Here is a 15,657-nt window from a genome sequence, read left to right on the forward strand (position 1 = left end):
ACCAAATTTTATTAACAAGAAAATTGATTTCCTCACATGAAAATTGACCATCCTCAGCTCACATAATAACCTTTAATATAATGAATAGATAAAATGTATTCTTTCAAATGTGTACTCAGTGCCAGAGTAGGCTACAATGATGATACTTGTCACCAACCTTAGTAGACAGTCTGTCTGTCTACAAAAACCTAACCTCAAAAAGTTCTGCTCGGAGCGTTCCGTTGTGATCACAGCTGGATGACAGCTGTTAATTTAATTTAAAAACAATTCTACTAGTAGTTCCGTGAACAGTAGACCTCACGCAGTATTCTCATCCACAAGTACCTGATTAAAACTATAGACCTTATGGAAATACTGTACAGCAATAGACTGGCTTCTCCACACATCTCTGTAATCACTTGTCAGCTGATTTATGATGAATAATAATAATTCTATAAGTCTGATTTTTACTCTAATATTGGCGTATGAAGGAGGCTCCTTTATCCTTTTATATTATCCTTGAAATGCAAAATTTCCAAAAACCTTGTATATACGTCGACGCGCAATTAAAAAAGGAACATACCTGTCAAATTTCATGAAAATCTATTACCGCGTTTCGCCGTAAATGCGCAACATAAAAACATTTAAACATTAAGAGAAATGCCAAACCGTCGACTTGAATCTTAGACCTCACTTCGCTCGGTCAATAATGCTTGTTCTACCGTTGGTGGCCAGCCTAAAAGAATCCATGTTGAAGTTTTTTTTTACTGGAAATATGGATTATCTAAAAACAATGAAAAAAATCAAGTTTTATTCTTATACTATGTTTATTAAACCAAGAAGGGTACATTTACAGTCATCATATAAACCTCAACACAATTTTCCCAACATTTTTTCTTTCCAGTAGAACTTTGATCGCAGACTCTACCTGAAAAAAATTAATTTTAGTTAGATACTAGTACATAATCATTGAATCTTATCTAGAATTGATTTAATAAGAATAAGGACAAGAATATGTTTAGCAGTGAAATGCTTATCCATTTGTAAATTGAGCCATTCTGAATAATATGATGGGACTCAGTAAAACAGCTGATTTGTTCACTGTAAACTGTTAACTGTACCGGCAAGCCTCATCTACGAAATATCGTGCTCGTATGTATGACGATTTTTCAAAAAATCTGGTGTGGCGCACTCACACAACTTTCCTTGCCGTTATGAAAATTGATCAACTGACGCTAGTGTTCACGCGCATCTCAAGTCTACTATTCAAAGATCTAAGCCAGCTGGTGACAGGACAATAGCGCTGCAGACACACGAAGTCTGCTATATCTTCATAGTGAATGATTCAATAGAATCAACAGTTGCCAACAGTTTGCAATTGAATAATCTTATTTTCTCGAATTTCAAGCTTATTTTCAATTTCAGGTGAAACTTTTACTGGATATTAATTGTAGAGATTTTTATGCTCAATCTTTTCCACTTGAAATGTTTTGTTTAAATTGTATCTGAAACCTGATAATTGGGAATCTAAAATCAAACTTTGCATAGATGGGGCGAAGCTCCTAAAATTTTTATAGATATGGGACTTGTGGCAGTTGATAGAGCTTATCAATGACTATTGTATGTATAAATGTGATCAAAATCGTTGGAGCCGTTTTCGAGAAAATCGAGAAAAACCCCGTTTTTTGACAACATTTTCGCTATTTTAGCCGCCATCTTGAATTGCATGTGATCGAAATTGTTCGTGTCGGATCCTTATAGTGTAAGGACCTTAAATTCCAAATTTCAAGTCATTACGTTAATTGAGAGATGAGATATCGTGTACACAGACGCACATACACACACACAGACCAATACCCAAAAAACACTTTTTTGGACTCAAGGGACCTTGAAACGTATAGAAATTTAGAAATTGGGGTACCTTATTTTTTTTCGGAAAGCAATACTTTCCTTACCTATGATAATAGGGCAAGGAAAGTAAAAAGGGATGCATTTGCACCAAGCCTTCCTTTTGACTCTATTCCCGATTTGAGAGCTAAGCCATGTAGAGGATCTGGTACCTATCTCCATTTTCCGATAGTGTATATTCTGTAGTGTAGTATATACCTATTGTATATACTACACTGACAAAGTCGAACACGATATGAGACAAAAAATGTCTTCTACGACTTTGGTGACATTCTACGACCGGAAATTCTCGATTCGGCATAACATTCCCCATACTTATAATTCTTTCTGAGAATCACAATGTGTTGATCCTTTCTGATTCGTGTCGCTCCATGTCGGCTTACCGCAGACAGAACATATGACAAAACAGTAACCAAGCATACAATCATGTGCAATTTAAATGTTGCGTTCTTTATGGGACACCTATAAGCCTACCTGCTGGTAGCTAGAATAGTATTCTCAAACTAAATTATTTTCAGCTATAATCAGATTGTTGATGGAAGATAAACTCTCTCACATAGATTTAGAATTAGAAATGAGATCTCATTTTTGCAATACTTCAAACTGATTAAACAAATGAAATAACAATTAATTTTAGTCTGCCTAGATTGTTGTATGGCAAGCTTGCTGAATTCTTTTCACTTAAATATTAGGTATATTAGCAGAGATGAAATATAAGGAGATAGGCAATTGGGGTGCGTGTAACTCATCTTACCGCGACATTCACTTAGAGAATTAGAATCTTACTGCGACTTTCAATAGCTTACTGAGTATGCTTACTGCTATGAGATGAAATATGCTGTGTGGCTCGTTGGAGTAAGTGATAACGCGAAGGGCTAATAATCAAGAGAACCCGAGTTCAAATCGCGACCGGGGAAAAAGTTTTTGACCACAGTACAATCACATAGATACGGTCACCCCGTCTTCCGGAGGAGACGATACACCGTCGGTCCCGACTACCTAAAAAGTAGTCATCATCCCTCTCACTCATTACCCACGCACAAGCCTAAGGGCTTATGTGGGCATCAACCTCAATATAAAAAATATATAAGCTTGTATTCTATCTCTGATATTAGTCACTTGTAACTCTCCCTGATACAGAGGTGGCGTTGAAATTCATTCATTGATATCATTTAGCTTGAAATAATAATTCTTCAAAATCAACTTCAACCAATAACTTTGTATTGAATTATTCAAAACTGACTTACTTCAAGGAATGGATAAACTCCGTGTAAAACTGGTTTGATTTGATTTGCATCAAGTAGAGAAAAAATTTTATCCATGGAGTTGTTGAAGTGGGAGGGATAATGTTTGAGAGTGTTTCCCAGATGAGCTCCAGCGACTTTGATGTTCTTTGTGACCAGGTCGACGGATTGTATGCTGCTTCCTGCCTGCAACCATGCTGCCTCGTCCTCGGCACTCGACGACACTACTCCTGCAGCTCCTGACAATTCAGAAATTATATTATTTGCTGGTTAGTCTCTATCATTATTATAATAATTTATTGAGTATTGCATTTGATTGTAATTATAATAGTTGATTCTACAGTTTACAGTATGATAGGGCAACCTTGTGATTTGTAGACGCTCGAGGCAAGGCTTTTTTCAGCCCACACATGAGACGTGGAATGAGAAAACTTCTTTCAATATATGGAGTACCAAATGGATATAATGAAAGATTTATTCCTTGAACCGTTATATCTTGTTTGCACACTAGTGGGGAGATGAGGGCACATTTGAACCGAGGGAGATTAAGTCCTTTGGAATCACCCTTACTGATATTCAACCACAATTGGAAAAGTAAGTATGATAAAACTTAGGAAATAGCTTCTTTCAAGCTATGGAATATATAATACCAAATGGAGCCAGTATAATGAACAAAAGTTAATTATAATTAAATGAAAGTAATTTATCAATTCATTATTACAAGCTAGTATAATGAATTTATTGAACTGTTATATCTTGTTCGTACACATTTGCACACTATTGAGGAGATAAGGAAACATTATTTGATCCGTGAGAGATAAGGCCCTGAGCTTCACCCTTATTGATATTCAACCACCATTGAAAAGTTAGTATGATAAAACTTGGGGTAGCTTGGGATAAATCTTTTTCAAAACTTGGGGTAAAAGAAACCCCCAAGAATGGACAGGATTCACCTTGATGTACGTACATTACCAACATACTGTTGGTGTCTTTGGTCATTATTTTATATTGCCGTTAATATTTTGATAATCTGTGTTTGAACTTATCATATAGATAATGTTTTTTCTCTCATAATTTTAGCGATTTTGTAATTAACTGCAAAGAAATAGGTATGGTACCTATGCTGAATGAATAATTCTCACCTAAAATGACCAGCGTTCCAAAGGGCTTGAGAAGATTGATGCAGTGTGTAATTGCTGGTCCTCCATGTGTGTCCAATATAATGTCGAACCGGGTGTCTTTCAACTCGGTCTCCAATTGCTTGTAAGTGAACAGCTTATGCACTTTACCAGTGCCTTTTACAGTTTCGATTTTCTGTTCAGAGCAAGTTCCGTAAATGAGTCCTCCCATAATAGCCACCAGATCTGCTGCAGCCAATCCAACTGATCCTGTAAACATTTACAACTTTAATGCCACTCTTAACTTTTATGCATTGTGAAGATATCAAGTTATACAGTATATACAGTACCGTACAAGTAAATTAGATCGTACAAGTAAATTATGCAAGTGCATGTGTAACATCAGACTTGAGACAAAAGCTTGAGGAGAAAGAATACGTTCTTATAAAAAAAGTTCCTATAAACTAGCCTACATTCCTCTATTAAGCTGCGTACACATATAAGCGCTTCCAACCTGCACCGAGCACGCTCCGCCCTCGTTCCTCCATCGTACCGCAGTCGCTCCGCCTCCGCTCTGCAGTCGCACCCATCATGAACGTTACGGTAGATGTTAGCTCTTCTCGCGTTCCCCGGTCGAACCACTGTTGCTCCCCGGTCGATCATCAATCGCTCTGCTGGAGTGACGTTCGGTTGCGGAGCAGAGCGAAAGTCTGTACGCACCTATATAGTTGAAAAGTACTGTTCACCTATCTTTCCACCCTTTTATCCTAACATTTACTCAATTCAACAATGAGTTCAATCGTCTGAAATATGTGGCCTTGGTTTTTGATGTTACGAGCTTAGATTAGAACAGACTGGTTCTTGGATAACTACAATGAAATTCATCACCGTTAATGTAGGTAATAAATAAAATCATGTGGTACTCCTTGATGAATGCAGTGAGAATACAGATAACGGTAGAGAAGAGGTGCCATAGAAAAGAAGTAGAGGGATGAGTTCTCAATCATTTCCCCATAAGGCATTAATCCCTCGAAATATTAACTCTGTTGTCTTCAAAATGAGTTACGCGAGGCCTCTTTGGAGCCGAGATATAGATGCATCAACGTAAAACAAATTAATACACTCTTTCTTGACCTCGACCTCTTCCATCTATCTCATACCTCTTCACAATGCACCTTCCTTAATAAATGAAACTAAGCTTGTATGAAATCAATCTGCATCTCACTATTATGATTCCTTGATAACGCAAGAAAGATTTTATTAATCTTTCTTAGTAATTTACTATTCATAAAATTTATTGATAAATCATCTTCACTTTGCTGATTGTATGTCAATGAAAGTTTTGCGAATTCAAAATAAAAATGTTTGTCTTTTCCAAACCAATGTAATGCATTAGTAGAAACTATACAGATGAATCATTAGGAAACAATCAAACTGCTGTACAATATGATACACTTCATGGAAGTGCCTACAAAATGTTTCAAAATATTCAGAAATTGATAAAAAATCCCAGAAGGACAAGATATTATTACTATTATCACAGCGGGCGTAACGTACTCACCTGACACTCCATTGAAAAGAACTGACATTCTCTCATCAATCCTGGCTATATCAAACAATGCCAACTTAGCTGTCATGTATGCAGTTGGCAAAAGACATGAAATGAACAAATGATCTTTTTCGATTTTATAGCAAAGTGTTCTGTCGATTATCACACTTGTTCCAAACAAACCGCCATCTGCATTGTAACAGACCACGAAGTCTCCAATCTGAAAATAACGAAAACATTATTAGGTAATATAGGAAAAATGTATGATGGCTTTACTTATCACGAGGAAACTTGACGTAATATGTTTTTGAATCAGTTCTATCAAGTATTAGATTGATGACAATTGAACATTTTTGTTTTGAAAGTGTATCTGAGAATGAATAGATAAACTGGGAGCCTTCATCATTGATTTTCCACTTTGGAGGATCCTTTTCGCTTTGTGGGCTACAGTTCAGATGGGGAAGATTCAATAAACTACATACAAGGTGCGGCAGAACCGATTAAGAGGTCACATTGTAGATAACTAAACTCTCACATTGTTAGAATTTTGTCCATGGTAAATTTCTGTTCATTATTTAACCACATTTGTGTAAACATGATTTGGCAACATATTCAACGTGGTTTTGCCGTTCACCGTTATTACAAACGCCAGATAAATCTGTGGTCGCTACACAACGAGCTTTTAGACGATAGATCAACATTCCTCGCAACAGAATTAAATCAACATTCAATTTTAAATTTGAATTTAAATCAACACAACATTGAAACATTTTCAACATTGAATTTAAATCAATACAATTAAATCACATTAGATCAACATTCCACGCAAAACATGCTAACACAATTCTTTCCTGGGTTCGGAAGTTAGAGGGAACTGTTAGTACACTAACAATAGACACACACGGTCGTTGCAGATCCATTAGGTCGCAAGAGGATGTGCAGAGGATGAGAACAGCAGTCTAACGATCATTGGAACGTTCTGCTTGTCGACATTCACATTCTATTGCATTGCGGATTTCAAATAGCAGTTTGAGAAGGATTGTCATTTTTATTTAAGACATGGGTTCCCAACAAAATTTTCCCAAGGACCCCCTCATCCATTTATTATATTTATGCGGACGCCCACTATTCCTGAAATGCATTCCTTAAAATAGTTCCATCTACCGCCAGCACATACCCCCCCCACACTCTTAATAGTAATAAGTATAGCAGCTAATCTAATCTGATGATATAACAGAGTGAAAAAAATATATTATATGCCTTGTATCTATCTACCATCTTTTAAATAGGTTGTCAGAATAGAGAATATTTGAACTAATTAGTACAATCAGGAAGAGCCAGTTAAATATTATTTTCGATTGCTTCAGACTCTATTGAAAATTCATTGAATTTTCATAACTCAATTCGATAACGAGAAGAAATTGACATTTCAAGAAAAATGTAGGTAGTTTTTTAATAATTGATTATCATTATTTAAATTACGGTACGTTAGAATAATATTTGTATTTGTAATGGTTTTGTGAATAAAACCCAATTTGAATTTATTAAAAAAACTTGAGATTTATATTTTTTTGTGTGCATTTATCATAATAATTTTCATGTTATTATTACTGTAAAATTATTGTTATTGTAAAATCAGTACGGAAATTGTTCCACTAACTTGGTTTCGATATGGAGAATGCGATCACTTTTTGTGTAGTTGAGAAGTTGATATTGTGGTAATTATTCATATTAAATAAAAATACTAAGAAATTGTCAAAAACCACAGATTTATTGATACTTAGAAAGACCGGTTTCGGTTGTTACACTATTGTCAATCTCTGATTTGAACAGAGGTTTATCAGAGATTGATAATGGTGTAACAACCGAAACTGGTCTTTCTAAGTATCAATAAATCTGTGGTTTTTGACAATTTCTTAGTATTTTTATTTAATGAGAATGCGATCCTTGTATGGTACCTCAGCTGAAATAAGTTGCGAAAATGAAGACTAGGTCCACTATTCCTAATAATTATCACCAATATTGTTCAATGAGAAAAGTTGAATTTTTCCTTCAAGTTCATGATTCCTGAGATATCAGGCTCCATACTTTACACATTCACTCTAAAATCTGACTGCATGTCGAGTCGACTTCTAAACTTGTTTTTCATAAAACACATTGATGAAAATGCTTGTTCTCAACGGTAAGTTGTTGCAAAGGAAAGGATTGACCTCAAAGTCTTTTCTCCAAGCTCTTTATAGTTCTTTCGTGCTGTTTCCCAAAAGTCTGCCAAAATTGAGTTACATTCAAATTGTTTATTCATTTCACTACAGATGGATGAATCCACAAGTTGATCTTGTTCGTTTTCAGTGAGCCCGCGAATCTCACCTCTATCTTGACAGCAGAAGGGATTTTCAACCCAATTATCATCTGGGTCAGTTTCAGGACAATATTCTCTAAAACTAATTGCTATGCTGCGTAAATTCTCTGCTATTTTGATGATTTAGCTGATTTAAACAATCAGATAAGGAGACTGATCGTAAAATGTAATGGTTTTTTTGACAATGGGGAAGTTATTTTTCAAAATAATGCAGTATTCACCAGTTCACTGTAATAATACAGATTCACTTACAATAAAAATAGCTAGAAAGGTTCATTGTTTGAAAAGCCTCCTTCATACGCGAATATTAGAGTAAAAATCAGATTATAGAATTATTTATCATAAATCAGCTGACAAGTGATTACACAGATGTGTGGAGAAGCCAGTCTATTGCTGTATTTCCATAAGGTCTATAGTTTGAATCAGGTACTTGTGGATGAGAATACTACGTGAGGTCTACTGTTCACAGAACTACTAGTAAAATTGTTTCATCAAGAAATATTTTTTGTGCGCAAGCAATGTTTTGCCCATTTCACGGTCGCAATAATGATTCTACCAAGAGGACTAATCTCAATGTGAACAAATTTGAGGAAGCTGGTTCGGTGAATGTTTAAACAACACCCATACAACAATGGTTCGCAAGGTCTGCAAAGAATAATGTCGCTGCGTATAGGAATGTGCAGGAGAATCAGCGGCACTCATCACGCATAAGATCTTGACCTTTCTGACTTGAACTGGCGAATAGCCTACACAGTTTGTTTTATTCAATTTCAAAGATGAGAAACGCTTAATGATAATTAGCCTACTGATGATAACTGAATGTGAGGTTATTTGAATATGGTTGGCCTTCTGTATATTCTTATTGACTCGTGGAAATAATTTTATCTAGATGGACATATTTAGGCGTCTTAACCAACAATTTTCAAATTGCAAATAATGATAGCAACTGATAAATTAAAATTTTACCTCAAATTCTTTCACATGACTTCCAACAGCCTCAACCTTTCCAGAACACTCCATTCCAAGAACCAGTGGTAGTGGTGTGTACTGCAAAAACCTCCCGTCGTATTTGTACACATCAGAAAAGTTAAGCCCTCCAAAGAAGACTTTGACCTGGACATCAGAGGGGTTCAGCGGGGGCACACTTCTGGTCTCAAATTTTAATTCTGGTTTCACCAAAGTCTGTAATAAAAAATCCAAACTCTAGCTCATGTAGAAATATTGAGAACATGAGTAATTTTATTATTTCATAGTTCTATATTCTGCTACCAGTAATTGATCATCTTTTTACCTTCTACTTAGATACTAACATATGAGGGGTCTAGACCTAGACACACAGAAAGTGATCTGCGGCAGATATCAGAGCGGTCTTAGGAGGATATCGATGTAGATATCTTAGATAGATGAAGATACCTAAGACAGCTCTGATCGCCACCAGCAGATCACTATCTGTGTGTAAAGGCTATAAAGTCTATCTACAGAGGAGTCCAAAATGTATACACTTATATTGACAGTGCACGTGAAGAGAACAAAACAACGTACAACTATGAATCTTACTCTGTATTGTATAGTACAATGTTAGATCAAAAGATAGTGTGGCATGAGTAAGTCGCATGCAGACTGTGAGGCCGTTTCAGACCGTCTTAGCTTCCGTCAAAGTGTGTATGCATTTTTGTACCCCATATTATTTATATCTTCTTCTATCCTATTATTAAAAAAACATTCATTAACATGTACGGGATAGGAAATATATGCTTGACGCATCATCACTTCTGAACTACGGAACTGATTGACTTGATATTTTGGATAAAAATAGGCCATTCTACATTTTCGAGGATGGTTAAAAGCCTTTTTTAATAGATAAGGCTGATTAATCCTACGGAAATTTAAAAAGTTGAACACATTCATTCAATTTTTAATTCAAAGTCTAAGTACCGATAAAAGTCATGGAGTAGCGAGCGGGACTTGTGAATGAAAAATTGTAGAACAAGTCCAATCACAGTCCTTTTTTTGATGAGATTTTCAACTTCAATGTGGATTTTCAACATAGGAAAACTCACTTTGACAAAATGATAAATAACTATATTCTTTTTTTTCAATTAATTTTTCTATTTTCAATTTCAATTTAATAGGATAGGCTTAATACTTTAATTTTCAGCAGTGAACTATAAAACTATAATTCAAATCGGTTTTTGTTTTCACAGACCCTTGCAAAGCGCGGTCACACTTGCTCGTCTATTATAATTTTTGCTAACCGTTTTATTTTGCGGGCCTATCTTGAGATAAGCCAATTAAATTCCAGCAGTGATAATAAATTTATAATAGTTGCATGCAAATGCAATTTCAGGTCTGTAGGTTTAATTATGCCTGCATCTTACCTTGCCGTTACTGCTTTGTTCAGATGATTTATCTAAAACCGCGAATATACTGGTACCAGAACAATCGTTCGAATCACACTTTTCAAGAACTTCTCGAGTGATTCTTAGTGAAAAATCTTTCAACTTTTCATTGGTGTAGACCAACGATTCATTTGCCATATTTTACCTGAAATAAGATAAAATGTTTATGAAAAGCTTAGCTTAATATCATTAACTTTGATAATCGGAAAAATACATAAATCAATAAGGTCATACCTACTGAACCATCCACACAGAATTGAGAAGGCCTAAGCTGGAAAAATGCATGTAGTAAAACAACAGAAAACAGATTCTTGGACTCTTGAATCCTGATAAACCAATAACTGACCAGTGACCATTTAACAATTGCAAACATTCAACTTAAATTCTAATTCTATAATAAATATTATAATTTTTGCAAAACTATTTTGCGGGCTTATCGTGAGAAATAATGTGAAATGTAAAAATAAATTAATGAACATTTCAGCTAGATACTAGGTACCAGAATGGTATGTTGCATACCAATATTCATAAGGCCGTTTTACTTTCCTTGCCCTATTACCATAAAAGGCACTTCATGGGAGGAGGTTTATAATTTGACAGAGAATAGGTTAGCGAGAATAAAATGCTGGTTAGATGTAAACAAATTAACTTTAAATAGTAATAAAACTAACTTCATTGCCTTCTCTCTTAACAAGACTGGTCAGCCTCCTGCACTGGATTTGCTACTGAGATCAGGGATTGTAGGACTGATGGGTGTAGATGTCGAGTAAAACTCAAAAAGGTTAACACCTGCAAGTTCCTTGGTGTCACCATAGATCAGTATCTACGCTGGGATGTCCATGTAAATAATATAACAAAACCTATGAGGTATTTGATGATCCAGGTTTCACGGCTAAGGGATCTCCTTCCAAGTAGAGCTATGCGACAGGTGTATATGGGGTTGGTGCAAGCAGTCCTTCAGTATGATATTGTGGCATGGGGTGCAGCCTTTCCTACAACTGTTGAACCACCTTAATAGGGCACATAGAATCGTTCTAGGAATAATGTTCAAAAAGGATCCATATTATCCATCAGAGGAACTATTTGTCACAGCAAGGGTTTTAAAACTAGGAGGATGGTGTCAGGAATGGTAGAGGAGACAAGAAGGGAAACGACCACAGGGCAGCGACATTTCTATTATCTGGCCCCAAGATTATTCAATAAATTGCCGCCAGAATTAAGACAAAAAATCAATCAGAAATGATTCAAGTTAGAGCTTAAAAAAATTCTTTTTTCTACTGATATTAACTCAGAAATTGCATTACTTTTAAAAACAGTTTAGTATTGATCCTGAATAAGTACCATAGACTCATATGTTATGAGAAATGAATATTATTATACTATTCAAGTTGATAATTATATATTGTAGAAATTATTGTTTTTCAAAATGTGTAAATGAGTGCATTGAGTACATCGGTAATGTTTCCAGAACTATGACAAAAAAAGGAAGCAATCAGTTTTTGTTTATTGAATCTATTTCTATTATTATTGGCTAAGAATTTGAGATTATTTTTCTGTCAAATGTTTTGTGTGTTAGTATTGTTGTATGTAAATATGTTTGAATAGCTTATGCTTGTAAACTACAGCAGTAGAAAGTCAACTTTTCACTTTCCTTGCCCTATTACCATAGGTACAGTAAGGAATAAAAATATTGCAATTCCATTTTTTGCTACCTAGGGAGAACTTAGGTTAGAAAAATCTTAGATTGGGGAAAGCTTAGGTTAGGAGGAGCTTGGTTCAGGAAAATATTAGGTTGGGGGAAGCTTAGGTTAGGAAAAGCTTACGTTAGGAGAAACTAGGGTCAGGAAAAGCATAGGTTAGGAAATCATAGTTTAGGAAAAGCTTATATAAGGAAAAAAGCTTAGGTTGGGAAAAGCTTAGATTAGGAAAAGCTGAGGTTAGGAAAAGCTCAGGTTGGGAAAAAGCTTAGGTTAGGGGGAGCTGGGTCTGAGAAATGCTTAGGTCAGGGAAAGATGGGTTAGGAAAACTTGCATTAGAAAGAGCTCAACTTAGGAAAAGCTTAGGTTAGGAAAAGCTTAGATTAGGAAAAGCTAAGGTTAGGAAAAGCATAGGTTAGGAAATCATAGTTTAGGAAAAGCTTATATTAGGAAAAAAGCTTAGGTTGGGAAAAGCTTAGATTAGGAAAAGCTGAGGTTAGGAAAAGCTCAGGTTGGGAAAAGCTTAGGTTAGGGGGAGCTGGGTCTGAGAAAAGCTTAGGTTGGGGAAAGCTTGGGTTGGGAAAACTTCGATTGAAAAAAGCTTAGTTCAGGAAAAGCTTAGATTGAGAAAAAACTACGGTTAGGAAAAGCTTAGGTTAGAAAAAGCTTAGGTTAGGAAAAGCTAAGGTTAGGAAAAGCATAGGTTAGGAAAGAGCTTAGGTTAGGGGAAGCTGGGTCTGGGGAAAGCTTGGGTTAGAAAAGTTTAAGTTAGGAGAAGCTTGGGTTAGGGGAAGCTGGGTCTAAGAAAAGCTTAGGTTGGGGAAAGCTTGGGTTAGGAAAACATAGATTAAGCTTAGGTTAGGAAAAAGTTGAGGTTGGGGAAAGCTTGGGTTAGGAAAAGCTCAGATTAGAAAAAGTTTAGGTTAGGAAAAGCTTAGGTTAGAGAAGGATGGTTCTGGGATAAACTTAGGTTAGGAAAAGCTTAGGTTCGGGGAAGCTGGGTCTGAGAAAAGCTTAGGTTAGGGGAGCTTGGGTTAGTAAAACTTAGATTAGAAAAAGCTTAGGTTAGAAAAAGCTTAGGTTAGAAAAAAGCCCAGGTTAGGAAAAGCTTAGATTAGGAAAAATTGAAGGTTAGGAAAAAGCTAAGATTGGGAAAAGCTTAGGTTAGGAAAAACTTAGTTTAGGGGAAGCTATGTTTGAGTAAAGCTTAGGGTAGGGGAAGCTTAGGTTAGGAAATGCTAGATTCCGCGGCCCATAAACTAAAGTGCCCCCTTCTCCTTCTCCTTTTAAGCTGAGAATATTGTTACGTTTGAAGCTGGGTTTTTGTTTGTGCGTAAATGCTGTCATTGGACCGACGACCATAAGGCTAGTTTCACACTCATTCGGTTCGTTTCGTTTTCGGCAAATTCCGATAAGTGTGAAGTGGTAATTCGGTTTGAATTCGGTACCGAATAGAAACTGCATAGAACCGAACGCCCACTTGACTCTAATAAATCCCATCAGGTTTCAATTCGTTGCTAGCAAGAGGCTACTTTCACACACTTTTGGTTCGGTTCATTTCGTTTTTGGCAAATTCCGATAAGTGTGAAACGATGATTCGGTACCAAATAGCTACCGCATAGCAACGAACGCCCCCTCAACATGAATAGGTTTCATTAAATTCGAATTCGTTGCTAGGGAAACAGGAAAAAACAAAAAAAAGTCTTTTACACACGCTTGCCTTTTACTTTCCTTGCCCTTTTACCATAGGTAAGGAAAGTATTGCTTTCCGAAAAAAATTAAGGTACCCCAATTTCTAAATTTCTGTACGTTTCAAGGTCCCCTGAGTCCAAAAAAGTGGTTTTTGGGTATTGGTCTGTGTGTGTGTGTGTTTGTGTGTGTGTGTGTGTGTGTGTGTGTGTGTGTGTGCACGCACGATATCTCATCTCCCAATTAACGGAATGACTGGAAATTTGGAACTTAAGGTCCTTACACTATAAGGATCCAACATGAACAATTTCGATCAAATGCATTTCAAGATAGCGGCTAAAATGGCGAAAATCTTGTCAAAAACAGGGGTTTTCGCGATTTTGATCAAATTTATACCTAAAATAGTCATTTATTACCCTATCTATGCAAAGTTTGATTTCATATTTACAATTATCAGGTCTCAGATATAATTTAAACAAAGAATTTCGAGTGGAAAAGATTGAGCATAAAAATCTCTACAATTAATGTCCAGTAAATTTTTTACCTAAAATTGAAAATAAGCTTGAAATTTGAGAAAATGTGATTATTCAATTGCAAACTGTTGATTCTATTAAATCATTCACTATGAAGATATAGCAGATCTCGTGTGTATCCAGCGTTATTGTCCTGTCACCAGCTGGCTCAGATTTTTGAATAGTAGACTTGAGATGCTCGTAAACACAAGCGTCAGGTGATCTATTTTCATAACGGCAAGGAAATTTGTGTGAGTGCGCCACACCAGATTTTCTAGTTTTCTACGATTGATCATGGATCATGGAATATCAACTCCATATGTTCATATTGCTCTATCATCTTCTCTTATTGCTCCTGGGTGCGATTCAGAATTTCAGTAGTAGTGTAGCTTGTCGCGTCTTGTTGGTTGTTTGTTGCGCTGGGAGGCGCTGATGTGTGAGCCGACTATGGTCACACATGCTAAATAAAGCAACTGAGTTTCTAAGGTGAGTGAGCCGTCAAAACAGCTTCAGATTTCAGACCTTGTCTACCAATGAGTTTTCAGAAATCTTTCTTCCCATGTTGTTTATAAACTACTTATATTTTTTATAAACATTTGTTATAATGTTTCTTCAATCTGATTAAATTCTACGTAGACCTATAATTTCTTTTCAATTTGAGTTGCAAAGTTTAAGTGTGGGATGGCTACCGGTACCTATCTACTTTTATAGTTCCAACATTAATGTTGAATTTATTACAAGAACATAGAGTTTTACCAGCAAAGTCAAGAAGTCAAGAAAATCTGATTGACTTTATACAGTAGGTACTATAAGTTTCTACACTATTTGTAGAAATGTATACCATATATACAATTGTACTGGAGTCAGAGCATTGGCCAATAGCAGGGCCAACGAATATTAACCTGGTAATCTAGGCCTTTATAACATCTACATACAGTACTGTGTAGCCTACTATTTTGAGATGGTTTTGGTTGGATAACTTATTAAAGTTTGAGAATAGGCCTATAACCATCCTCGGTTGATTTAGAATCTATATGCAAAATTTCAAGTTAATCAGTCCAGTAGTTCAAACGTGATGATTCGTCACACATAATTTTCCTATCCTGTACGTATATAAGCCAGTTCTTTCCTTTATTATAGTATAGATTAGTGTAGGCATAGACCAAGTAAAGTATATCCTATATAATAAGGTTAAATGCTATC

General features: G+C 35.8%; 1 protein-coding gene across 1 annotated transcript; it reads right to left on the bottom strand.

Moving 5' to 3' along the window:
• Positions 1-787: 787 nt before the first annotated feature.
• LOC111054511 (synaptic vesicle membrane protein VAT-1 homolog) lies at positions 788-10,724 on the bottom strand. Its single transcript, XM_039424267.1, has 6 exons — positions 10,536-10,724; positions 9,124-9,339; positions 5,811-6,018; positions 4,274-4,519; positions 3,135-3,370; positions 788-907 (listed from the first exon to the last, which is right to left on the bottom strand). Exons 1-6 carry the CDS (start codon positions 10,692-10,694, stop codon positions 839-841), a joined length of 1,134 nt encoding a protein of 377 aa, XP_039280201.1. The 5' UTR covers positions 10,695-10,724; the 3' UTR covers positions 788-838.
• Positions 10,725-15,657: the final 4,933 nt, after the last annotated feature.

This window comes from Nilaparvata lugens, chromosome 3 (genome assembly GCF_014356525.2).
Source record: "Nilaparvata lugens isolate BPH chromosome 3, ASM1435652v1, whole genome shotgun sequence".
Classification (NCBI taxonomy): domain Eukaryota; kingdom Metazoa; phylum Arthropoda; class Insecta; order Hemiptera; family Delphacidae; genus Nilaparvata; species Nilaparvata lugens.